The sequence below is a fragment of the Carassius auratus genome, linkage group LG28B (genome assembly GCF_003368295.1).
Source record: "Carassius auratus strain Wakin linkage group LG28B, ASM336829v1, whole genome shotgun sequence".
NCBI lineage: Eukaryota > Metazoa > Chordata > Actinopteri > Cypriniformes > Cyprinidae > Carassius > Carassius auratus.
In genome coordinates, this window is record NC_039293.1 from 7,642,642 (window position 1) to 7,668,484 (window position 25,843).

The following is a 25,843-nucleotide window of genomic DNA, read 5'->3' on the forward strand; positions in this document are numbered from 1 at the left end:
GCGTGGTAGCCAATAAGAACTGCGGAGAACAGCCCAGCAACCAATCAGGACCGCGCCATTCAACTCTGTACTTTAGCGCTAAGCTCTTACTTTACTAAAAAGGCTAAAACTTAGTTAATTTCTTAATTTCTTTTAATTTTACAGGTATATATATATATATATATATATATATATATATATATATAGGTTTGCTTATTTTAAGCCCCCCCCCCCCAAAAAAAAAAAAAAAAAACAATACAAACAAGATATAATAATAATTAAAAAAAGTAATTATACCAGTCAAGTAAATGCATCTGATTTAAAAAAATGAGCGGTCAAAAAAAAAAAAAAAAACAGAGATCAAGACTAAAATCCCAAGGAGGAAAATCATTTGTTGCTGTGTACACAGGAAATGACTTCACTTTTGTGTTCTGTGGAAGATGGTCAGTCATGGTACAACAATGGAGAGTAAATGATGAGAGTTTTTAATTAGTGGGTGAGTGCTCTCTTGAATGTCGAGTGAGTGTGGAGTGTTTGTGACGTGCCTGTTGCACTGGTTCTTCGTCGGCCTGCTCCACGGTGCAGGAGAAATACACCGACGGTCTGTGTGTTTTCTGCAGAACAGACACACACCTGGTGAGCAGCGTTAGAAATACAGCACCTCTGAGGCGTCCGGATGGAGGTATTACTGTACCTGTCCTGACGCTCTGGACAGCTTTCTGCCAGACTCCATCTGATCCACAACAGGACTGCTTGCTCTCTGTCACAAACACAGGTCAAACAAGAGTCAACACTCTCAGACCTCAGCAGACGTGTGTGCAAACACCAGACACAGTGTGTGTTTGGATCACTATAACGATAACTATCATGATTACAATAATGCAAACTGTAATGATTAGTATGATAGCTACAATGATAACAATAATGACAACCGTACATCTATATACAGTGAATATTATCTGTAACAATGAATATAATGATAACTATAACAATAAGTATTAGCTGTCTGTCAAGTCAAACGCTTGAGCTCTTTAAAGCTCGATGGGTTGAATTGGCTGTCAATGTTTTATATCGTTCATTACCTGAAAAAAAGACAAACATTTCTCAGATTTTTTTTGAAATTGTGGTGTTGACCAGGGCAGCATGAATATGACAAAAATCATACTGGTCAATTATTCCCTTGATATTGTTATTGCACTAATTAATTGCGATTATTAAAATTTACATTGAATGATGTTTATACCATTGTTTAAATCAACCACATGGCATATTTTTAGATACAAATGACCAAGCTGAACCACTCTACCTGAAAAACTTCTATCGCTTTTCTACAGTGTTAAGCATCAAATGTCAACTATATTTTAGATTGCTTTCTACTTTAAATAAAAATGTAAAAATATGCATGGCGTTTCAATGTTATACTTAAACTAAAATTAAAACAATGGGAAAACCCTTAAGATAACCTGTTTGAACAACTAATTAACGCTTTGAACGATTACGCAATTGTAATCTCTGTTAAAAATACGATTAATTGTGCAGCCCTTGTTGTGCAGCCCTTGCACTTCTTGTTGTTGCAGACTCAGAATAGTTATTTAAACATTATGGTTTTTATTGTTATCATAATAGCTATCAACCATTGTGTGAGTGGGCATTTAGAAACAGTTTACTTGTAGAATCACTTATCCTTAGCTGATTATATTTAAATATGTTTATGTGAATGTTACAGGAAGTGTCTATTTACCTGTGTGTGTAGGGAGCTGGACGAGTGAGCCCTTGATAGTGTACCACTTTCTCTGTCTTCCTCCAGTTCATCCCAATCCGAAGGAGTTTTGCTCTGGGAGTGACTAGAAACACACAAACAGCTTCAGCTAACCCGTGTCTGATCCTCATCTGAAGATATGAATCCCCCCACAAAAAAATCTGGAATCATTCACAACAGGGTCAGAAATTAACCTTTCCAGTAAGGGGCAATATTGACCCTCTGGAAATCATTTCCAGAGGATTTTTCTTTTTTTTTTACATTTGTGTCTGCTTTTAATGCATGTCACATTCTGGCTTTGCGTTAGTGTGCAAACAACAAAGCTAGTTCAGATATTTTCAGGGCTTACTAAATTAAGCACCTCTGATCGTCCAAAGTATACCCAAGCTCAACGGAAACACGTCTGATTGGTTATAACACTCAGCTTTGCACAAAACATAAAAAAATAAAAGCTATCTGATGCATCGTGAGCTAATCTAAATGTAATCTGGCAAATTGACGCAGTTTATTTATTAGTGCAGGAGATTTTTTTCCCCCGGATTCTTGAAGTTATGAGACATTTTTATTAATTTTGGTGGTAGTTTTACCATAAGCACTTGTTAATTTCCAACTTGTTGTATATATGTGTATTTCATATTTGGGACAATTTGATAGCTGCCTTTGTGCTCTGTTATGTATACATCAATAGATCAAATTAGTTTGATCCTGAAATTAGGACATCCCTGCTAAATACATACTCTTTTTGATATTGAGATAAACACAGTGATTAGACATTTCTGTCCACCTGGCCGGTTTGTAGCGGGAAAGCTCTCGTTTCTGTCTGCTCTCCATCCTCCTCAGCTGGCTCGGACTCTCCCTCTGGAAGACCGTTTTGACCTTGGGAAGGTCAGCCATCATGGCATACTCCTCCCGGTTGAGACCCGACGACCCGGCCGAGAGGTGACTCGACTCGGAGTCCAAGGAGCTCTGAGAAGAGGTGTGTCTTTGGACCGGAGGCGAGGGGCTTCTGTGTCGACTCTGTGCTCGTCGGCTGTCAGACGTGGAGCTCTGTGCTTCTAGGTTGTGCCTCAGACTGCTCTTCTTACTTTCATCTCTTGGCTTTTCCCAGGCGGTTTTTGTAAAGGAACCAGTTGGCTTCTTCTCAATACTGTGGCGTGAGGGGGAGGAGTTTCGTGAGACTGACTGGCTGTGAATAGAGGGGGCGGAGCCTCTCCAGGGTCCCGGCGAATCATGCTGTGATTGGTTACGTGTTGTGTTTCTTACATAAGAGGCGGAGCCACTCACAGTGTTCCTCAGAGGGGCGTGGTCTGCAATCTCACGCCTCAGTGTAGACAAACTCTCTGACTTGCGAGGAGGAGATTGGCTATGAGCTAAGGGGGAAGGACTGCGGCTTTCAGAGCCACGGTTTTTTGATGATTTGCTCGTTTCAGGCTTACGAAATGATGATGGGCCAGGGATTTGGTGATGACCTCTACTTGGGGAACTGTGTCGGCTCTCTCGGTTGTAGCTGTGAAGGGGACTTTTTGCTTCTGTTTTTTTCATTGTGGCTTGGCTTTGCATTTCATAGCTTTTTCTTGATGGGGAGGGGCTTTTTCTCTCATGGCTCAACCCATTAGACATCGATCTTGAATCTGATTGGCTTGGTTTTCCATAGCCCTTTCTGACTGGAGATGCACTTCGTCGACTCTCTTGGATCTGACTTGATATCCCATTGCTCTCTATCCTTCGCACAGGGGACGGGCTTCGGGAATTATAGCAGCTCTTCAAGGAGGAGACTCCCTGTCTGTCAGGACCATGCACCTTTGAAGGGCTTTTTGTTTCGGTTTGCCTATCATAACTCCGTCTGGAAGGGGATTGACTTCGGGATTCATAGCGGCTCTTCAAGGTGGAAGAAGAGGAGATTACCTGTCTGTCAGGACCACGCTCATATGAAAGACTTTTTGTTTCAGTTTTCCTATCATAACCTTGTCTGGAAGGGGACTGACTTCGGGAACCATAGTGGCTTTTCAAGATGGAAGAGGAGGAGATTCCCTGTCTGTCAGGTCCACGCTCATATGAAAGACTTTTAATTTCGGTTTTCCTATCATAACTCTGTCTGGAAGGTGACTGGCTCCTTGAATCATTGCGTCCCACTGAGGAGAAGGAACTCTGTTTGTTGTGACCAGGGCTTTTTGTTTCGGTTTTCCTCAAAGTAGGACCTTCATAACTGTGTTTGGAAGGAGATGAGCTTCCTCGGTTCTCTGGGAAGGAGCGGTTGGTCTCGGGTTTCCGTAAAGTGCCTCGCAGATCCATGTGAGAGAGAGACTTATTGATGCTACTGACGGTGCCTGCGGTGCCTGCAAATGATCGGAGATTTCCAGAGTAGCTGTTCCGTGTCGGATTGACCAATGGCTGATCGGGTCCATGCGAAACTCCGCCCAACCGAAAGCCAGCCGTGTTTAGAGAGGAGCTCGACTCGGCCCGTCTGAATGGGGAAGGTGAGGAAGAACGGGAGAGGACAGAACCTCTTTGGTGAGAGTCGAGTGTTCCATACTGCCGTATGGGAGATGTGTGGGCCTTCCGTCCAGCTCTTCGACCAGAGCCGCTGAGTGATTCTGCTTGTTTGAAAGGAGTGGGACTCAGGGCCCGGGGCCCAGCAAGGGCTTCCACCTCCAGACTGAGATCCAGTGGCTCCGGAGGGTAGTTTTCTTCAATTTGATCAGCATTCTGAAACTCAGAGGTCCTCCTTTCAGAAGCAACGCCCAGATCCGGGTTTCGAAATGGAATGGTGGCTTTGGGTTCGGGGCTTTTGTTGCTTGGCAGGGGATGTCCTCTCTCTGAATGCCTATAGGGAGGGCTTTGCTCAAGGACCGCTCTGCTGCCTGCAGCCCTTCCTAGAGAGAAATATCCACTCTCCCGTTCCCTCCGTTCCTTCTGGCTGCCTGCGGAGACAAGATCATGACCTGTGTTAATATGTGAAATGATACTGCCCTCATGCACTGTAACACAGTGCTCAGGAAAAGCCTGGTGCAACCCAACACCACCTGACACCTCAAACTGCCACTCTAACCATCCGAACAACACCGCAAGCTGCTCAATTGGTAATCAGATACTGGTGTTTTCCTCACCGTGAGAAACACCAAACTGCCCAAGACCATCACGGCGACTCTGGGACATCTCCGTCCATCCTCGGGGGCTCGCCCGGTACGGTGGCTGATCCAAGCGGGTCATTCTATGGCAAGATGAAGGATGATTAAGGAGGCTGGAGTATTCCTCTGTTCCAGTAGAGCTACTGTAGGTGGAATCGTCACCCTGACTGAGATTAAAGATATATAAGGGAAGAATAGGATATGAGGCTACAACCTAAATGGATGGATCTCAGCTCCAAAACACATGTTTAGAGCAAAGTTTACAATGAACATCACATTTACTGGAAGATAAACACTATAACATCAGCACAGACTCAACATGCCAATCAGATTTACAAGTGGTGAAAAAAGCGAGAGGAGGATGTTTAGCAGGATTACCTGTCTGAGCTTTGGTCGTCGTCTCTGTCACACAGGTAGAGGTCACAGTCCGGACTCAAGATGCAGAGGGAGCCGTCCTCAAAGCCCTGCCCCGCTCTGCTGACATCACAATAGCTACTCACCACTGACAGCACATCGGAGTCATCCTGATTGGTGAACGGAACACAGACGGCCAATCAGAGTGCAGCACACACAACTGAACTGATATGTGTTCTCATGGAACATTGAGGCATTAGAACATAAGGATACTGCACTGTTAGAGATTTATCGACCGTGAACGTCTTATACTAATGCATGGTTTCAGGGATTGGGTTAATTTAAGACAAAATCACACAGCTCTTTATTAACTGTAGATATATCTTGTTCCAAATTAAGTTATACCATGCTTCAGGCTTGTTAACTAGATATTTCTGAAGAAATTAAGCAACTAAAATGGCACTTCAGATGCTATTCTCTTTCTCTCTCTCACACACACACACACACACACACACACACATAAACACACACACGCAAACACACACACTGTACTGGTTTAGGGTTTCAAAGCTGTAATTCTGCCTGGTTTGTGGCTTTTCGCCTCATCATTATTTCAGATCAGTAAAGAATTATCATCTGAAATATCAGAATTAATCAAATACAGATGAACAGATAGGTACTTAAACATGATTAAAACCGAATTCTGTTTTGTAGTAGATATTAATGTATCTCCAGTGGCTCAAAATCAGTAGTTTCTTTAGTATTGTTAGAATAGTCATCACTAGTACTAGATAGTAGCTATTGGTGCCAAGCTGGAACCGCTTGCAGTAACTATTAAAACTGAGTGTGTGTTGAAACAGCTGAAAACTCTCATAACTGCAGACTAGACGATCATAGACTCAGACTTAATGTCTGACAGGAAGAAAACACCTAGCGACCACCCAGAACCCTGAGTAACCACTCAACAGAACCTAACAACTAATCCATACACCTAGCAACCATCTAGATGATCCTAGCAACCATATGACTCAGAACACCCTAGCAACCACATAATAACCATAGGGCACTGGATGGTACTAAACTTTTTTAGTTCGGGTGAACCGTTTAAGGTTTAGTTCAGATCTCAGCGGTTGACGTCTATCTGTGAATGTATTGTGTTACTCTGATGCCACAAAGAGAAGAAAATGATCTGCCTTCATTCATTAGTAATGAGAATGTGCGCGCACACACATCCACTCTCTTATATTAGTTTAATGACTTTAATCTGTTAAAGAATCACACAGCTGATGATTCCAGTCAGTCTGAGCGCATCTGTGGCTATATATATGACACTGAGAGGACTGAATATGCTCTAAAGACACACAGACAGCAGAGGTGTCTCTCCCGCGGCTCTGAGCACATGTGTTTCTAGTAACGGAGGCGTTGCGGTCTCACCTTGGCGCTGGTGTCCTTGTCGTCGCTGTGCGCGGCCACAGAGACGCTCTGCTCGGGAGCGCGCTCGGCACAGGTGTGGTGCAGGTGTTTCTGGCGCAGGCAGTCGTGGCAGCGGGTGGAGTCGAAGATGTTGGGCTGGAACTTGGGACAGACCAGCTCGTCTCCAGCAAGAGGCATCATGGGTCACTCATTCACATGAGGTTTAACACACACTCAAACAGTCAAAGAGCAGCACGTGCGGAGACGTTCGGACACACAGTGAGAGTGTGTTACCTGAGCAGCAGATGAGAGTCGATGGAGTTTGAGATGATCACACACACACACACACACACACACACGTCTCATTGGCTCTCTCAACAATAGCAGACAGTGATGCTGCATGTGTGTGTCCATCTGCGGAGTGTATTAAATATCAGCAGCTTCAGAGACGCACCACAGCTGCTGCTCAACATCACACACACTCCCTCTCTCTCTCACACACACCTGAATCAAGAAAAAAACCAGGGCTCTCATTTATAAACGTTGCGTTCACACAAAATAGGTATATAAATTGCAAATGCAAGTTATGTGTGCACTTTTCGGGATTTCTAAAAAATAAACTTGGATTGACTATTGAAAATATTTTAGTGAGAACACTGATCAATGATGATGCGCACTCTGATATTATGGCAGACACTGCTGGATTCAGAGGAACGGTCCATTGTCTGGTTTGAATCGGTCCAGTGATGATATCTGACTGTTCAACCACAGATGCACAGAGGTGTTGATGTTACATGAAGTCATCTCCACAACATTATGAAAAATGCCACTGTATCTGAAGGATACCACTTGAAGAAAATGGTAATTTGCATGTTGTCTTTTTAAGATAGGCTACTCTGTCAGTGACTCGCCGAGTCACACAATACTATTTACACTCCAATGAATATAGGCTAAAAATAACTAAAAGATGTATAAACTGCATAAATTAAATGAGATTTTAATTGTTTAAAACAATTGAAATACTATTCGGCCAATGAAAAAGGAATGAGATCGACTCTATTCTAAAATATTTAACTATCTTATATATCTCATATTTCCTTAATGTCTTGAACCTTAAACGGTGTTAAATATGGAGTCAGGTGGATGGGGATATGCATAGTAATGATATGCAGATGAGGTTATGCACAATAAAACTAGGCGTTGTGAGCTCCATATATGGTGATTTGTGGGAGGAGTCAGGTACACACAATCTTCCTCTGACTGGGATTTATAAAGAGATTTTTGCGCAGGTTCTGGTGTACGCAAGGTTTTATAAATCTGAAAACTTTTGTGCATAGTGCAAACTATCTTTTGCGCCGATGTACACGTTTAGAATGAAACCTACGGAGAGTTTTATAAATGAGGATTCTGCATGAAGGAAATGTGCCTGTTTTCGGAGCATTAATATGTTTTTCATTGTGACTGAAGCAGATTTAAACCATCAAACTCTCAGGACTGAATCAGAACGAGTTTAAACTCTTAGATTCTCTGTCACGAATCAATGAATCATTATAAAGGCAGTACAACAAACACTAAACCACTGAAGTACAGGTGCATCTCAATAAACTAGAACGACATGGAAAAGATTACACATTAGATGCACCTGTACATTTAGTTATTACAGTAATAAGAATGTAAGAAAGTAGTTTATATCTCACAAGTCATAATTTTCTAATCAGAATTGGCAGTATGTCTCACAATTGCGATAAAAAAGTCCAAATTGTGAGTTTCTCAACACTTACTCAACCTACTTTCTCCATTTTAATTTAGTTATTACTATACGTCTAGCTATTAGTTATCATTAGTTATTACAGTTTTCATTATTATTTATTACTGTTATCATTAATTATCATTATAGTTTTTATCGTTAGTTATTAGTTTGTTGTTATAGTTATTATCATCAGTTAGCTATCAGTCATTTTTAATTTATCATTATCATACACTATTATCTTTATCGCTACACTTATTATTGTTCTATTAGGTATCTTTATAATAAGTTACTATTATAATTATAACAGTAGTTATCGTAATTTTTGCAGCTATCGTTGTTCCTGTTGTGAACGAGCTTTACTCGTTGAAAGTAAGACACCGTGCTGAGAGATTCCTTGTTTAATGTCGTTACAGTATCAAACACAAACACATTAGCGTAGCATCAGTCGAGAGTCCGTTAATCAGTCCTGGCTGCGCTCGTTTCGGCCCGTTCGCTTGCGCCTCTGTGCTTTGGTGGATTTTCCCTGCCGTAACTTCTTGTTGTCGGCGAATGATGACGACTTCCAGTCGCTCTGACGGCTGCCCCGCCTCACTTCCTGTTTGGGCTTCCATTTCCTCCTCCTCTTCTTCTGTTTAGTGAGACTGTTCAGTGACGCCGTGAGCCTCTGGATCCTACACACACAGATAATGAATCGGTCACTACTCATTCAGGTGTCCAGTCACATTCGGATTCATCACATTTCAATCAATCAATCAATCAATCAGTCAGTCAGTACTTTTCAGACATGAGGGGGTTTCCGGCCGTCCTCGGGAGGGCCTGTATTCTTTCACCATCCTCCTCCTTGCGCTTGTCATCTCTCTGCAGAAACACACACAGTTAGCCGGTGTCGTGGCTCTTTAGCGAGCAGCTGATTGGTCGGTGAGGATGACCTGATCTCCAGTCTCCAGTAATCTGTCTGCTGATAGGTCGAGGTCGCTGATGGTGGTCACGGTGACCGTGTGGTTGGGATGGTCGTACTGAACGCTCTCTTTCGTGGCTGTGATGGCGTCCACCAGCTCATCATCATCATCTACACACATACACAACACATAATCACTACACTATCAGTAACGTATATCGTTAGATTAATCAGGTTTAGTAACTTAATCTAAATACCATGCTGCATTTCAAGCTTCAGAATGAATCCAGACACACCAAACACGTGATAAGAGTAGCCAAAACTACTGGCACAGTTTTGTTTCATAAACATTGTTTCATTAATTAAACAGATTTGTTTAATGAATCGACCAAACTTTAAGTGAAAAAGAGTCGCAAAAGAATCGCGGAGTCAAAATTGACACGGTCACAAGTAATGTCGTTATTAATGATGCTTTTGGGAAACATTTCTAAAACCCTTGTAGACCTTCAGGGAGACATTCTTCGGGTTTTGGTAGAACAGAATAAATTTAACTAGTCTTAATAAAAAAGACATTGGCTTAACTTTACAATGAACAAAACATGATCAGCAAAAACTAGAAGCATATCTGGATGTAACGATTCAATAAACTTACTGTGCGATAACATTCACAATACAGATTACACCATACAATTTATTTATATATATATTTTTTACAAAATTAGATTTAAGACTAATTATAAATTGTGTCCTTTTATTATTAGACAAAAGACAATGCTGCATATTCCTTAGTGAAATTGAAATGTTAAATGAAACTAACTTGAAATTTTAAAACAAATCCTAAATCAAATACAAAAATCCTACAACTAAAAGAAATCTGAATTTAAACGTGTTTTTTTTTCTGAGCTCTATTTTAAATCAGAGGTTTGATCCTGAGCCTCACCCAGAGCCTGGCGTCGCTCCTGCAGCATCTTGAGATACTCTCTGTGTCTCTGGAGGAAGATCAGAGCTGTCAGCTGCTTCATCATCATCATCATCATCATCATCATCACCCTCACCTTCATCATCGCGCTCTCACCTCTTCTCTGACGCGCTTCTGCTCCTCCTTCAGCTTGCTCTTCATCTCCTCCAGCGCTGCTTTCCTCCGCTCCACCTTTCTCTTGTGGAAACCCGTCAGGAACTCCCTGATTGACACACGCACATCACATGAATCAGAGACAACTGGATAGTTTCAGGATTTTAAATACGTTTTAATTTTAATCAGTAACTTTAAACGACATGGTGTAATTTAATCATTTTCTTTTGAGACAGTTTTAGTGAAAGGAGTCAAATTGATTTTTTCCCCCTTGGCAACTACCGAAGTACACTATTTAGTTTAGTTTTTGTATTTTAAGTAATACAAGAGAGCGAGAGAGAGAGCGAGAAACAAACGGAAAGAAAGGGGAAAATAATAATCTTACACATGGTTTTTATGCATTGTCGTATTCTATTACTTCTGTGTATTCGTGTGTAAGTTATGTGTAATTACGTAACGTTATGTTTATTCATCAGTGTTTCAGTGTATAAACGGATTTACTGATGCTGATGGTCTCTTACTGTCGGTCTTTATCATCGAACGTCAGCACGCATTTTCTCTGCTTCTTTTTCGGTTTCACGCCGCTGTTAAACTTTGATTTCGGCTTAAATTTGCCGTTCTTCGCCATTCTACGGAGTTTTAACAAACACGTGTGACACACTTTAATACTTCCGCTTCTGTGAGCGCCGAGCAACCGAGGGACCGGAAGTGCCAAAATAAAGGTCGGCCACCGCACACTGAATACAATTGAAGTCCCCTGTTGAGATCATTTATATGCTAGGGTATTTATTTAAATAACAATATTGCTATAATCCACAGGAGTATGTCGGACTTTTGACCAATGGAATGCTCTCTGAAGGCTGATAATTTCACTATGACTAAAATATGTGGGTTACTGATCACTCCTGTGAGGAAAAAATCTCATTTATCATCACTTATAAATGTGGAGGAGCGTCACGCCATAGATTATTCGACTTTTTTTTAAAAAAAAAGAGTTTCTATACTTATCAGTTAAATGTTAATCCAAACATTATGTTATTTATTATATTATCTAAGAAATAATAAAAAACAATAAGGTTGTATATAACGTTTAAATAATTTTCTAAGTTTTAAATCCCCCGTGGGTTTTTTATCTTTCATTTCTTTCTCTCTGTTCCTTTGATGCTATTATGAATGTATCAGATAATAGTCGAAAACATTCTCGGCACGTGACTCCTCATTCTCATTATATGTATGCTGTTTTACAGCTCTTATGGAATAAAACAAATAACTAACTAAAATCAAACTTATTTAAGAGGCGAACACTTGAACTTACATCAGCGTGACAAAAATTACATACAGAGACAAAACCAATATTTGTGATAAAAATATAGTGAGTGTAATGTAATTATTCAGTGAGTCTGGCGTCCCGTTAGATCAGATGGAGGGGGCGGGGTTTGATCGAGACGCGCTGGCGTCACTCTGTAGCAGCAGGATCACTCGGTGTGCGCATGCGCGACAGACTGAGATTTGTATAGAGAGGGTGAGTGCTCTTTTTCTTCTCTTTCTTCGCTATTGTTTGCTTTTTGGTGTCATGCATAGATTATTTTGCGTAATTAGGTTCGCTTTCAAGCTTCTCATATGAATAGCGCTGGAGTGATTTACTTTAATAACACTTGTGTTCAGTGCAGAAAGAGACTTTTACTCTAGAAATGCTTTTCGTTCAAAAACGGTATTCATATCATATTATGTCTAATGTTCCTCTGTTCATAAAGGATGTTAATTGAGGTTAAGTATTAGAGTATTCCTCTTGGGTACTGCCCAGATAGCAAACTGACATAGAATCAACGTAGAATCGACGTTTCTCGCGGCGTCGAAACGACGTTGATCTCCGACGTCGATCCAACATCGTTTTTGCTCATCGGGTTTACGTTGATCCGACGTCAGGCACGCCATTCAAAACTAACGGAAAATCGACGCAATTGGTTGTCTTACCTAACGTTGAATCGACGTTGATTTTCAGTCAGTTGAAACGACGTCAGCGAATCAATACGTTTTCAACAAAAAATCGATCTAATTGGTTTGCTTACATAACGTTGAAACGACGTTGATTTCATTTGGGTAAAACTACTGTACTGTTCACATTTTCTGCTTGTTTTAAAAATTTCACATATTTAGTACTCAATAAATTAGCCTGTATAAGTAAAACTTTATTAAACACATCACATTCAGTCACAATTTCTTTATTATTTATACAATAAAGTTTATACACAGTTACAAATACATGTGTAGAGCACAAACCTTCTAAGTCAAGAAAATGCTTTCACACACAAATACACACACAAATAGGTATAAAGTATATTATAGGCTAATATAAATTGTGTCAAGTAATAAATTAAAAGCTATATTCACTGAATAAAAAAAAAAAAATATATATATATATGGCCAAATGTGTTTGACTTATTTTCAGTGGGTCACAAAAGAAGATGCAAGGCAGAACCTTAAAAAACTGACAGCCTTTTTTTCTTTTTATTACATATATAAAATGTAAACAAAAAATTGCTTGTGTTATTTAGCATGTGCTATTTAACTAATTCGCTTTTAAAAACTCTTTGGATCTACACAAAACATGCAAATGATTTTTGGATTCAAAATGTACATTTTTACTTAAAAGTGATAAGTTTGCATCCCCTGAATATTCAGTTATTAATGTCCCTGTTATATTTGGATACAGTACATCTACTGTACAATCGAGACACTTTGTACATTAATATAACAAAATTGAGCACTTGTGACATTGGAATTTGTATTTGTAGACAATATTTCAATAAATCATCAAGAAAATGTTTTTGGGGTTGCAAGCTTGTTTTTGTTTCTTTCTCTTTCTCTCACAAACACAACAAAACCTTCTCAAAATCTTCACTACAGGTGCATGAATCCTATTCTACAAATTAAAAAAATCACAGCCTCAGTTGTGCAGGATTTATGCAGGGCTGCATTTCATTTTTCTCATATTATTGAATAGTTTTTTTTTCCTGAAATGTGTTTATTAGAACTGGACATATTTACAGACTTTATGAGAATAGTAGTATTTGTAGATAAGATCATGGTAGAATGACCTGCCTTTATTAATTTGAGCAGCTGAGTCTTCCGCCATTTTCCAAAAGCAATTACATTTTCTATTCAATTAATTTCCATTCAATTTGCTCTAATTTGTAAAAAAATAAAATAAAGCATGTGCGAACTGTAAAAAAAGTTTCAATCAGTTTAAAATAAATAACACTAAACTTTATGGCTTCTTCTATTAAACAAGCTGTCGTGTCATTATCGGTCGAGGTAGGGCATCTGGTAGGTGCTCACAAAGAACGGTATTTGGAGAATTAGGAGATCGTGGGATTGGATACGATCCTTACCTTTTTCCTCCGTTTTCAAGTTACCGTTGTTTACTGGGTGTGCCAATGCAACTTTCTAATGCAGTTAGTACCACCTCAGAAAATATTTGGCTGTCCAAGTACCACCACAATGACCAATATTAAAATTACAGTAGCGTAATAGGCCTAACTATTCAGCTAACGTTACTGCTCTGCACAGTTAAAAAACAATGCAGTTTTATTCCTAATAAGAATATTTATTGTTGTCAGCCACTTTAACATTGTAAATACACAGTTTGACCATTATCACTGCACTGTGCTTACAAGTAAAAAAAAACAAAAACATTTTATTACACGAACGAACACGAACTCGTACTCGTTTGGCTTGCGGTCCGTCCTACAGCAAAGCTCTTCTGCCGTCCGTCATGGCGTTCACAATTCGCGCGAGTAGAGGGTGACGTCACGTACAAAGGGTCTATACTGTTGTTCTCTTATTTGTAGAATAGGGTTTGTGCACCTCAGAATATGAAATGGTGTAACTGTTGTGTTGTGTTTGCTGGAGAGAATTTTAGTAAAAAAAAAAAAAAAAAAACATTGTTAGTACTAAAAGATTTATCTGTGACTTTCAATTTACAAATATGCATGTGTGACTATTCATTACAACATTTCCACTGTCACAGGTGCTCAGATTAGCTATAATAATACCTTCACAGAACATAATAGTAGTAGTCAGCTATCCATGCAAAGAAGTCAGTGTGGTGTACTGTAGGTACAGCTGTCCAGGCCAACATCTGATGTGCTGATCTCTTCAACGGTCATCACAGGAAACCTTCAATAAAAACAAAATCCATCATACATTACCAATATAACAGGGCTGTACAATCCTGTTCCTGGAGATCTACCTACCTGCAGAATTCAGATCTGACCCTGATCCAACACACGTCTGTAACTGCTTTCACTGATGTGCTGTGAAGTAGATTTGCTGACAAGTTCCTCCCTGAAAGTACAGTGATAACACTGTGAAACTGTATTTTCATAGAGGATCGTTTAATAGTCACAATATTACTGTAACGGTATATATACTTCACGATCTCAGGAAGATTCTCACAATCAAACAAAGCTTTAATAATAATAGAAAACGGCTGTGTTTATGATGATATACTGATGTAGTTTTCTTCATATTGGTCGACAAATATGAAAGAAGTCAGTTTCGACTCTGAACAACCTTTTCTACAGTGGAAATACACGGAACAATCCAAGAACGGACACAAACCGGGAACCGACCGCTGCACTCTGTGCTCACGCTTGCGCTTCATGCACGCTGCACACAAACAGGGCGCAAATTATTTCCATTCCTGCATTGCATCGTTTTTAATCAAATTGGAATTCGAACACTGGAATCATTAAGCAGAATCGAAATGCACGCATCTTATCTAATACCCGGTTCTTGGAAATTTGGAACCGGTTTTCGATACCCATCCCTACTCATTTCCCAATCACTCCACCGGCCTCGCTCCGTTCCCAAGGCTCTCGGCCCCACCCCACTCTTCACAATTACTTTTTTAATGATCTCAGTTATAACGTTAAATAAAATTAGCATTGCTAACAGGCGAGTGCTTATGAGAAAGGCATGCAACATCTTTTTATGTTCATTTACAGTCATTTACATTTGTATCATAAATACATAGGAGTACAAGCAGAAAATGTAGGAGCACACCTTAAATCAGCCTGCAAACTTACCTTTTAGGGCAATGATTACAATATAAGGATTATTTAGCAGCTTTGCATGTTCATCTATAGTTTCCATCATCTGAAATCTTTAGCCCCTTTCACACTGCACGTCGGACCCGCAATATTTCCGGAAAATAGCCGGGTCGCCTTCTGTGTGAAAGCAACCACGTCCCGGGATTGATTCAGGCATTGAACCCGGGTCGGGGACCTAGTAACATTGCGGGGTTCGATATCACACAACCTCTGTGATAATTCCTGAGCAAATTACCTACCGTTTTTCAGCAAACTCAGTGATCCTCTGAGAAAACTAATCCCGTCCGAATAGTGCTTAAGAGCCTTTCATTTTCTCAAAAATCGGGCGTGCACCTGATAATCCGGTGCGCCTTATGTGTACACTGAGTTCCAAAATCTGTAAAAATGTTGTTGTGCGACTTTGGTAAGCGCTCCGTTTACCTGACTGTCGGACCATTTCCCGCTGACACAGGGACGTATTACGTACAATACGTACGCTGGCAGCGATCAACCATGATGAGAGGGAACCCGGCATGTTTGATGAAGAAAGCTGTTCAAAAGCTGTTGCCCAGCTGTTCAATTCAGACACAGAAGATGAGGACTCTGATGGATCTGTGGGAGAAGATTGATTAAAAAATAATGTGAGTGTATTGTTAAATAGTAGAATAAAGTTCAACTAAACTCACAGTTTTGAGACTGTGCCTTATAATCCGGTGCGATTTATGGTGCAGAAAATACGGTAGACAGGAGAGTAGATTAACTTCGGTGGACTTAAACTTGAAAAATGTTGTATAAAGACGTGTCACATCTTTTATTTTGTGCTTCAGTTAAATATGAATCAATCGGTTCATGTGTGCTGCTTGAACTGAGGCACTACAGCGATCTGTAACACATTAAAACAGCACAAAACACTATTTAATGTTTGAATTTCTAAAAAAAAAAAAAAAGGGACCAAATTTGAAATCTGAAAACTTGTTTCATACCAGAAGTGACCTTTTTTGTCTTCTTCTGTTAGTGTGTTGTCGGTTTCCTCTATGGTCCACGATGTGTTTTTCACTGTGTGAGAACAAGGTGTGTACTGTGAGAGCAGCATGGCTTGTCAGACATAGCTACAGTATTTAAGGAGGGACGCTTGTTTTGCGAAGGGTCAGTTGATTGCTATGATCAAAGCTGATTTTTCAGCATCATTACTTCAGTCTTTAGCGTCATATGATCCTCCAGAAATCATTATAATATGCTGCTCTTTGCCAAAGAAACACTTCTGATAAATATGAATGTTAAAAAAACAGATCTGTTTTATATTTTTGTGTAAAACAGCTTAGAGTTTATTTATTTATTTTAAAGCTTGATTGTTATATAGACCCCAAACTTCTAAATGGTAATGTACACTACATTTTTCAAAATAAATTCTTATTTTTATTCAGCAAGGGCACATTAAATTAATCAAAAGTTACTGTCAAGAAGATATATCTATTTATCAAATAATTCTCTCTCTCTGTATATATATATATATATCAGCACAACTGTTTTCAACGTTGTTAATAATCAGAAATGTTTCTGAGCAGGAAATCATCATATTATTCTGATTTCTGAAGATCATGTAATGATGCTGAAAATACAGCTGCACATCACAGAAATAAATTACATTTCACCAAAAACTGCTATTTTAAATTGTAATAAGGATAGCATTAGTGTATGTTTGGGGTAAACCTGCTAGTCATATGGATCAGTGTGCCTTGGAGATGTTGGACAGGAGGTTTGCTCATCATGGGATTCAGAAGATCATCAAACACTAGAAGAATCTAGAAATATAACAAGCAATCTGTCACAGAGACAACAATATTCAGTATACAACGACAGTTTTATCACAAGAAACCAAGCTACTAGAAATGTAGAAAAGAGAAAGAATATGTATTTAATAAATATCCTGAACAGTTTTTATCAATATTTGTTTATCAGTAGACGAGATCAAAATGCGTTTGAACTGTGACGCTGATGTAATGACGCCACTGATTAACGGTAACGTTAGTGTAGATTTAGGTTAAATAAAAAAGCCTATTTTCAATCATCCATTGAAAAATGACCAGAAAATATTTTACAGAACTGTCAATGCCTCTCATATACACATAAATGTGCTATTAAAATCCCAAACTCTTTATAAAAGCTCAGTCTATGGAGTTAGCATACGTTACCTCCTCTGATAACGGTTCAGATGCTCACGGACTTGTTCGAAAACACTAAACCATTTCTATGAAGTAAATTCAACAGATGTTGGTCAAATACACGCAAGAGAGATGTCAGGAACAGTGGCATTTGATATTTGTGCAACTTTAATTTACTAAACTTACCGAAAGTAGTGAAAACAGCAGCGAGACACGGAGCGTGCAGCTTGCCAGTGTTGTCGATCGCCCGTTTCCATGCCAACTCCCTCCGCTCCAGTGTTTGAATCTGAATGAACGCGCTCCAGTGTTCAGCGCGCGCTCATGAAAACACGCAGAATTTACAGAAACACTCAACTCCAGATTAACCCATTACAAAATCTGCTTGTGTGTGTGTATACTGTGAGACCTAATAGTTCACTTGACCCTCTAACACTTGCACTCTCTCTTTGTTTTCTCACCGCTTGTTTCCTTAAAAAAAGAAGAAAAAAAATCCACTTTTCAGACTAACTTAGCCTATAATATTCAGTGGCAGACGGACAACCCACGAGGCTATATAAAATAATGAAGAAAAATACATTTAGTTACTCTTTTTCTTTCTGTGAGAGTGCACGCGCAGATCTCCGATGCCTCTGATCAAATTTCAACATAGATCCGACGTTATGATTTCGATCAGATGCGTCGGCTGTGTCGGCTGATGAGTCAACGTGATTTCAACGTTGAATAGATGCTTTATTTTCCACTAAATAACGTTCTGATTTTCCGACCAAATAGTGAACGTTGATCCAACATCGAAATTTGATCGACGACCGATACTGACCTTTACAACCAAAAATCGACGTTGAATCAACGTCTGCTTGCTATCTGGGTGTGTACCAGAGATGTTCAAGTCTTTAAGGTGAGTCAAGTTCTCAGTTATTTCAGTTATTTAAATCTCAATCATAATCCTCATGTACTGAAATCTTCTTATTTATGAAGGTGCTTTATAGCCTATAGACAAAATATATATTTTATGATCTGCTTTGTTAAGATGCAAGGTTATTGTACATCCGGTCTGTTATTTATAAGCTTTAGTCCATTACCACATTTTTTCTCTATTACAGTTCCAAGGCTTGAAATGTATTATTATTGTTATTATTTACATGTATTGCACTTTTACATTTAGATACAGTATCTGACAGGGTTCAGGGTTTCTCTCCTGAGATCTGTAATATTTTGTCCTATTTAAAACCATTATCAAAAAAAAAAAAAAAATGTGTTTGCATTTTTAGCAGAAAAGAAAGATAAATAGTAATTGCAGAGTTTAAGGTTTATCCTAGCAATCCAGGGGCGGAGCCGGGGGCGTGGCCACCACTGACCTAAGCTTGGCCACCATGCTCAAAACCACTCCCCTTTTGTTGACAAGAAATGCATTTAAGACACAGAAACTATGTATATCTTTTATCATAATTGAGATGATATAATTGAGTCTGTTTTGCTTAAATTCTTCTAAACAGAAATTAATGTTCAGTAAAGCTACTCCCGAAACAGTCACACATTCAGCAGTTCACCAATAAATACTGGAAGATCTCCATCAGTTTACAAGTGAAGACAAGCATCCAATCATCAGGAAGAGATGAAATCTGTAAAGACTGAGTTTATTAAAGAGGAAAGAGAGAAGATGAGAGATCCAGAACCCTGCAGAATCAAACACACTGAAGATACTCAAGAACTAACAGGTTGGTCTTTATTCTTCAATCTTCACTAATAATGCTGATGACAAAGCTTTAGACAGTTTTATATTATTCGTTGTAAGTTGAAAAGTCTTTAGAGCTGTTGAAACATTTTGCTGAAGCATCAGATAATATGGGACACTTCCTATGAACTGGGCATTTAATTTTTTTCAATAAAATGTATGTTAGATTGAGTCGACATTCTGGATAGTTAAGATCCAGTCCCCGGATGCCAGATGCTGTCAGAAAATATCTTATTTTGTCTGATGTCCGTACAAATAGTCAACCAAATCATGTTTTGTCTGGTACCCAAAATTTTATTAAAGGGCACTCCACCCCAAAATTAACATTGTGTCATTAAAGGGGTCATATGTTGCGTTTTCAAGTTTTTCCATCTCTTTGAAGTGTTACAAGCTGATTGTGCATAGATAAGATTCCCGAAGTTGCGAAGACTAAAGTCTCTAATCCAAAGAGATTTTCTTTATCAAAGTTAATACTCTACCACACCACCGATAAAGCCTCATTTAAACTTGCCCCACATGTCTATGTCACTATGTGTAAATGTTTGCGCAATGCCACCCAAATGTTCACGCAAAGAAAGAAGGCATGGTTTCAGTAACACAGTTAGTGTTGAAGCAGTCATATCAGGGAGATGTGTGTGTATCTAGGAGAACGCAAAAGCACTTTATTTGGCCTTCCGAAACTAGATGCATTTAGGAATCTTTAAGATTACTTTCAACAGAAAAGCAACATATTTTATGGACGACCGTTTTATGAACCTAGGAGAGGAGTACATTCTGAATTGCTACAACAATCTGGTCCTTGTATGTTTTGTTATTAGTTTAAGAATTGCTATTAACTGTTCAAATGCAGAGTTTTGTACGTTGACTACTAGCAATTTATACATGTAGATTTACATATCTGAATGAAAAAACCATGAATTCCTTAACATTGCAATATATGTTTATTGCTCTTAAAATTACAAAATAAAAGGCCAACTATGAATGCATTACTTTGCACTTGTATACAGATAGCATTTTATAAAACCTTGAAGCCTTGAAAACACATAGCTCACTGAAACAAGCTTACTGAACACATAGGGCCTAGCTTACTGAAAAAAAGTTCTTCTTTCAGATGAAAATAACAACAACTTGATGTCTAGCATTCAATAAAAAAGGTCACCCAAAATACTTGTTTAGAGCAATTGAAAGAATACAATAACCAATGTAAACTTGAGGGCTTTAAGCTAATACAGAGAGTGCTTTTCCCCAAAAAAAAAAATTATATATATATATATATATTAACAGTGGGAGCCAGCAGCCTGTCATGGAGAAAAAAAAAATCTCTGATTGCTCCACGTGAAACTTTGGCGTTCCGCCCTTTTTCTGTCGTGTCTAATGATTTTGGTTAATATGCACGAGAGAGAGAAAGAGAGAGCAAGACAGCACTCGTGTAGTTTGAAGACTGAGTGCGCGAGCGCGCGTGAAACTTTGGTGTTTCGCCCTTTTTCTATCGTGTTTAATGATTTTGATTAATATGCACATATCAGTCATTCTATTCTACATCACTCAACGATCAAATAAGGCTTTGACAGCCGCCAAAAAAAAGATCAATGCAGAAAACCCCCTGGATTGGTTATATAACGTTGGACAGAATGTTGATCCGGCCATCGCATATATTCAGCGCACATAAGGTAAACGTTTTGCAAATGTTTTTTAGAGAAATAAAAACAGGTCGACAAATCGGTTCGCATATTTTGCGTCGACGTATTTTTTGCGTCGACGTCATCGATTACCTCGACGCGTTGTCCCAGCCCTAGCTTGGATACAGCACTCTGTGATATTTGATATAGTAACCCATACTCGGAATTGGTGCTCTTCATTGAACCCATCCAAGTGCACACACACAGCAGTGAGAAGTGAACACACACCCAGAGCAGTGGGCAGCTATAGATCCGGTGCTCGGGGAGCAGCTGGGGGTTCAGTTCCTTGCTCAAAGGCTCTTCAGTCATGAGTATTGAGGAGTAAGAGAGTACTGTTCATTCACTCCCTCCCACCTACAACTCCTGCCAGCACCGAGACTCAAACCGGCAACCTTCTGGTAACTAGTCCGGCTCTCTAACCATTAGGTCACAGCAATGATTGTCAGAGTCAATTTTGAAGGCTCAGGAAACCTTTGCAGATGTTTTGAGTTGATAAGCTGATTGGCATGTCACCATATTCTAATTTGTTGAGATTGTGATTTGGTTGTTTTTTATTAAATGTGAGCTTAGACTACAAACCCGATTCCAAAAAAGTTGGGACACTGTACAAATTGTGAATAAAAACATAATGCAATGATGTGGAAGTTTTAAATGTCAATATTTTATTCGGAATACAACATAGATGACATATCAAATGTTTACACTGAGAAAATGTATAATTTTAAGGGGAAAATAAGTTTATTTTAAATTTCATGGAATCAACACATCTCAAAAAAGTTGGGACAAGGCCATGTTTAATACTGTGTGGCATCCCCTCTTCTTTTTATAACAGTCTGCAAACGTCTGGGGACTGAGGAGACAAGCTGCTCAAGTTTAGGAAGAGGAATGTTGTCCCATTGTTGTCTAATATGGGCTTCTAGTTGCTCAACTGTCTTAGGTCTTCTTTGTCTCATCTTCCTCTTTATGATGCGCCAAATGTTTTCCATGGGTGAAAGATCTGGACTGCAGGCTGGTCATTTCAGTACCCAGATTCTTCTTCTACACAGCCATGATGTTGTAATTGATGCAGTATGTGGTCTGACATTGTCATGTTGGAAAATGCAAGGTCTTCTCTGAAAGAGACGACGTCTGGATGTGAGCATATGTTGTTCTATACCTTTCAGCATTGATGGTGCCTTTCCAGAAGTTTAAGCTACCCATGCCACACACACTCATGCAACCCCATACCATCAGAGATGCAGGCTTCTGAACTGAGTACTGATAACAACTTGGGTTGTCCTGGTCCTCTTTAGTCTGGATGACATGGTGTCCCAGATTTCCAAAAATAACTTAAAATTTTAGTTTTTTGTGTTCACCGACAATTTCTAGAAGTATTCCGGAGCCCATGTTGTGATTTCCATTACAGTATCATTCCTGTATGTGATGCAGTGCTGTCTAAGAGCCGAAGATCACGGCATCCAGTATGGTTTTCCTGCCTTGACCCTTACGCACAGAGATTTTTACAGATTCTCAGGATCTTTGGATGATATTATACACTGTAGATGATGAGAACTACAAACTCTTTGCAATTTTTTTCTGAGAAACTCCTTTCTGATATTGCTCCAATATTTTTCACCACAGCATTGGGGGAATTGGTGATCCTCTGCCCATCTTGACTTCTGAGAGACACTGACACTCTGAGAGGCTCTTTTTATACCCAATCATGTCCCCAATTGACCTAATAAGTTGCAAATCGGTCCTCCAGCTGTACAGTGTCCCAATGTCTTTGGAATCAGCAGGCTTATCTATGTGCCGATTGATTGATTGCTTCTTCTCCAAGCTTTGCTCATCAGTTTTTGTTGGGGTTGCAACTTGCGGCTGTAGAATTTAATTATTTTCCAATTCTTTGTTGACAATGTAACAGCTACTCTGTAGTTACCAAACACTACTAAAACAGGAGCCTCAATGCATTTGCAATGCAACAACAAGATATTAGTAAGCCAAAAAATCATTTGGTTCTCCTTTATTGCACTGATGGTCTGATTTGGAGATCAATGTATCTCTTTCATGGAAAGTTTCAGGGACCTCTAATTATTAAAATTGCATGAAAAATCTAAAATGTTTATAAAACTATTGTCTACTTTACACTGTTATATCAATGTTAATTTTTATCTCCTTTCACTTTTCTGTTTATTTTTATTTTTATTTTTTTACGGGTTACTGACAAATGTACTGTTTTCACTTTTATTTCAGAGTTGATTGAAGACAATGTGGTGAAGGAAGAATTGAGTGAATCTGAGGGAAAAAATCATGTCAGAAGTGTAGAAAACCCCAAACAGGAAGATTTAAAGAAAAAAAGAAAAAGTAAATCTGTCACCTGCACTCATTGTGGAAAGAGTTTTACATACAAACATTATCTTGAGCGTCACATGAGAGTTCACACTGGAGAGAAACCATACACATGTGATCAGTGTGGGAGGAGTTTCTCACAATCAACACACCTCAAAGATCATATGAACATCCACACTAGAGAGAAACTGTACTCATGTGAACAGTGTGGCAAAACATTCCTGTGGGCTTCAAACCGGAAGAATCATGTCAGAGTTCATACAAAAGAGAAGCCACATTCATGTAATTTTTGTGGAAAGAGTTTTTCATTTCTACAAAGTTTGAAAATACATCAGAAAGTACATACTGGTTTGAGAGAGCACATGTGTTTTGAGTGTGAGAAGATGTTTATTTCAGCAAGCCATTTAAAACAGCATGAGAGGATTCACACTGGAGAGAAACCTTACAAGTGTTCACACTGTGACAAGAGATTCAGACTGTCAGGACATCTGAAAAAACACGAGAGGATTCACACTGGAGTGAAACCTTACAAGTGTTCACACTGTGAAAAGAGATTCAGTGTGTCATCACATCTAAAAAGACATGAGAGGATTCACACTGGAGTGAAACCTTACAAGTGTTCACACTGTGACAAAAGATTCAGTATGACATCACATCTAAAAACACATGAGAGGATCCACACTGGAGAGAAACAGTATCACTGCACTGAATGTGGGAAATGTTTCAATCATTCATCTAATCTACGCAGACATACAAAAAACAATCACACTAACTCTTTCAGATCTGATCCTGTGTCCCCACCAAATGTGACATAATAATGGATCAAGCAATAAAATAGAATTTGGATAAATCTGTCATTACAAGCAATGACAAAGAAACATTATCTGAAGTTTTCATAGTGAATGAAGTTCATCTTCATATTCAAAACCAGCAGATTCAACTATAAGATTCTCCCTGAAGAATAAAAGTTTCATAAAGTTTTATTTTTGTTCATCATTTTGCTTCATGTTATAAATTATATCATTGTGCTTCCTTATGGGTTTCATATTATGTTCAGTTGTTTCACATGTTGTTCAATATAGTACAGGTGCATCTCAATAAATTAGAATGTCCTGGAAAAGTTTATTACAGTAATTCAACTCAATGTGAAACTCAACTCAGTTGTGAACCGTGTATTAAATAAATTCAGTGCACACAGACAGAAGTAGTTAAAGTCTTTGGTTTTTTTAATTGTGATGATTTTGGCTCACATTTACCAAAATACCACCAATTCACTATCTCAACAAATAAAAATATGGCGACATGCCAATCAGCTAATCAACTCAAAACACATGCAAAGGTTTCCTAAGCCTTCAAAATAGTCTCTCAGTTTGGTTCACTAGGCTACACAATCATGAAGAAGACTGCTGATCTGACAGTTGTCCAGAAGACAATCATTGACACCCTTCACAAGGAGGGTAAGCCACAAACATTCATTACCAAAGAAGCTGGCTTTTCACAGAGTGCTGTATTTAAGCATGTTAACAGAAAGTTGGCTGTGCATCTTTTCAAGCAGTATCGATTCAAGAATTTGAGTGAACTTCACAAGGAACGGACTGAGGCTGGGGTCAAGACATCACACACAGATGTGTCAAGGAATTTGCTAAACCAGAGACAATGTCAGAGGTGTCTTACCTGGTCTAAGGAGAAGAAAGTCCTCTTATCAGATGAGTGCAAGTTTTGTATTTCATTTGGAAACCTAGGTCCTAGAGTCTGGAGGATGGCTGGAGAAGCTCATAGCCCAAGTTGCTTGGAGTCCAGTGTTAAGTTTCCACAGTCTGTGATGATTTGGGGTTCAATGTCATCTGCTGGTGTTGGTCCATTGTGGTTTTTGAAAACCAAAGTCACTGCAGCCGTTTACCAAGAAATCTTGGAGCACTTCATGCTTCCTTCTGCTGACCATCTTTTTGAAGATGCTGATTTCATTTTCCAGCTGGATTGGCCCCTGCCCACACTGCCAAAAGCACAAAAAATTGGTTAAATTGCCTTGGTGTCGTTTGCTTGACTGGCCAGTAAACTCACCAGACCTGAACCCCAGAGAGAATCTATGGCCTATTGTCAAGAGGAAGATGAGAAACAAGAGACCAAACAATGCAGATGAGCTGAAGGCAACTGTCAAAGAAACCTGGGCTTCCAGACCACCTCAGCAGTGCCACAAACTGATCACCTCCATGCCACGCTGAATTGAGGCAGTAATTAAAGCAAAAGGAGCCCATACCAAGTATTGAGTACATGCACAGTAAATGAGCATACTTTCCAGAAGATCAACAATTCACTAAACATTTTTTTCCTATTGGTCTTATGAAGTATTCAAATTTGTTGGGTGTTTGTTAAATATGAGCCAACATCATCAAAACTAAAAGAACCAAAGACTTAAAACTACTTCAATCTGTGTGCACTGTATTTATTCAATACTCAATTTAAAAATTTGAGTTGAATTACTCAAATTACCATTTT

At 39.1% G+C, this 25,843-nt stretch overlaps 3 protein-coding genes and 1 long non-coding RNA gene across 6 annotated transcripts; 1 reads left to right on the forward strand and 3 right to left on the reverse strand.

Annotated features, from left to right (window-relative positions):
• Positions 1–421: 421 nt before the first annotated feature.
• Positions 422–4,864, reverse strand: LOC113067384 (serine/arginine repetitive matrix protein 5). The gene is made up of 4 exons (XM_026239768.1): positions 2,523–4,864; positions 1,721–1,823; positions 674–739; positions 422–593 (listed from the first exon to the last, which is right to left on the reverse strand). The coding sequence occupies exons 1-4, from the start codon at positions 4,028–4,030 to the stop codon at positions 465–467; spliced, it is 1,806 nt and encodes a 601-aa protein (XP_026095553.1). The 5' UTR covers positions 4,031–4,864; the 3' UTR covers positions 422–464.
• Positions 4,865–8,766: 3,902 nt separating this feature from the next.
• nol12 (nucleolar protein 12) lies at positions 8,767–11,078 on the reverse strand. Its single transcript, XM_026239877.1, has 6 exons — positions 10,875–11,078; positions 10,357–10,462; positions 10,222–10,270; positions 9,313–9,452; positions 9,159–9,241; positions 8,767–9,054 (listed from the first exon to the last, which is right to left on the reverse strand). Exons 1-6 carry the CDS (start codon positions 10,979–10,981, stop codon positions 8,844–8,846), a joined length of 696 nt encoding a protein of 231 aa, XP_026095662.1. The 5' UTR covers positions 10,982–11,078; the 3' UTR covers positions 8,767–8,843.
• Positions 11,079–11,823: 745 nt separating this feature from the next.
• Positions 11,824–24,197, forward strand: LOC113067435 (gastrula zinc finger protein XlCGF17.1-like). 3 transcript variants are annotated; one of them, XM_026239851.1, is made up of 4 exons: positions 15,990–16,087; positions 18,380–18,503; positions 19,102–19,323; positions 23,252–24,197. In XM_026239851.1, the coding sequence occupies exons 3-4, from the start codon at positions 19,221–19,223 to the stop codon at positions 24,160–24,162; spliced, it is 1,014 nt and encodes a 337-aa protein (XP_026095636.1). In that variant the 5' UTR covers positions 15,990–16,087; positions 18,380–18,503; positions 19,102–19,220; the 3' UTR covers positions 24,163–24,197. The 3 variants fall into 3 exon arrangements, with proteins under 3 accessions (XP_026095637.1, XP_026095636.1, XP_026095635.1); XM_026239852.1 differs by lacking the exons at positions 15,990–16,087; positions 18,380–18,503 and adding an exon at positions 11,824–11,875; XM_026239850.1 differs by lacking the exon at positions 15,990–16,087 and having other exon boundaries at positions 18,127–18,503.
• On the reverse strand, positions 11,882–15,584 carry LOC113067500 (uncharacterized). Its single transcript, XR_003279378.1, has 3 exons — positions 15,444–15,584; positions 14,610–14,700; positions 11,882–14,532 (listed from the first exon to the last, which is right to left on the reverse strand). It is a non-coding gene; the product is annotated as an uncharacterized LOC113067500 (long non-coding RNA).
• Positions 24,198–25,843: the final 1,646 nt, after the last annotated feature.

Excerpts from the sequence above, each read along its gene's own strand:
- LOC113067384 (XM_026239768.1), bottom strand. The coding sequence starts at position 4,030 with ATGGATCTGCGAGGCACTTTACGGAAACCCGAGACCAACCGCTCCTTC. Across the intron at positions 1,824-2,522 it reads TCCCGCTACAAACCGGCCAG|TCACTCCCAGAGCAAAACTC; the intron begins GTGGACAGAAAT and ends GTGTGTTTCTAG. Across the intron at positions 594-673 it reads TGTCCAGAGCGTCAGGACAG|AAAACACACAGACCGTCGGT; the intron begins GTACAGTAATAC and ends TCTGTTCTGCAG.
- LOC113067435 (XM_026239852.1), top strand. The coding sequence starts at position 19,221 with ATGAAATCTGTAAAGACTGAGTTTATTAAAGAGGAAAGAGAGAAGATG. Across the intron at positions 19,324-23,251 it reads AGATACTCAAGAACTAACAG|AGTTGATTGAAGACAATGTG; the intron begins GTTGGTCTTTAT and ends CTTTTATTTCAG.
- nol12 (XM_026239877.1), bottom strand. The coding sequence starts at position 10,981 with ATGGCGAAGAACGGCAAATTTAAGCCGAAATCAAAGTTTAACAGCGGC. Across the intron at positions 10,463-10,874 it reads TTCGATGATAAAGACCGACA|GGAGTTCCTGACGGGTTTCC; the intron begins GTAAGAGACCAT and ends TGTGTCAATCAG. Across the intron at positions 9,453-10,221 it reads GGAGCGACGCCAGGCTCTGG|ATGATGATGATGAGCTGGTG; the intron begins GTGAGGCTCAGG and ends GTATGTGTGTAG.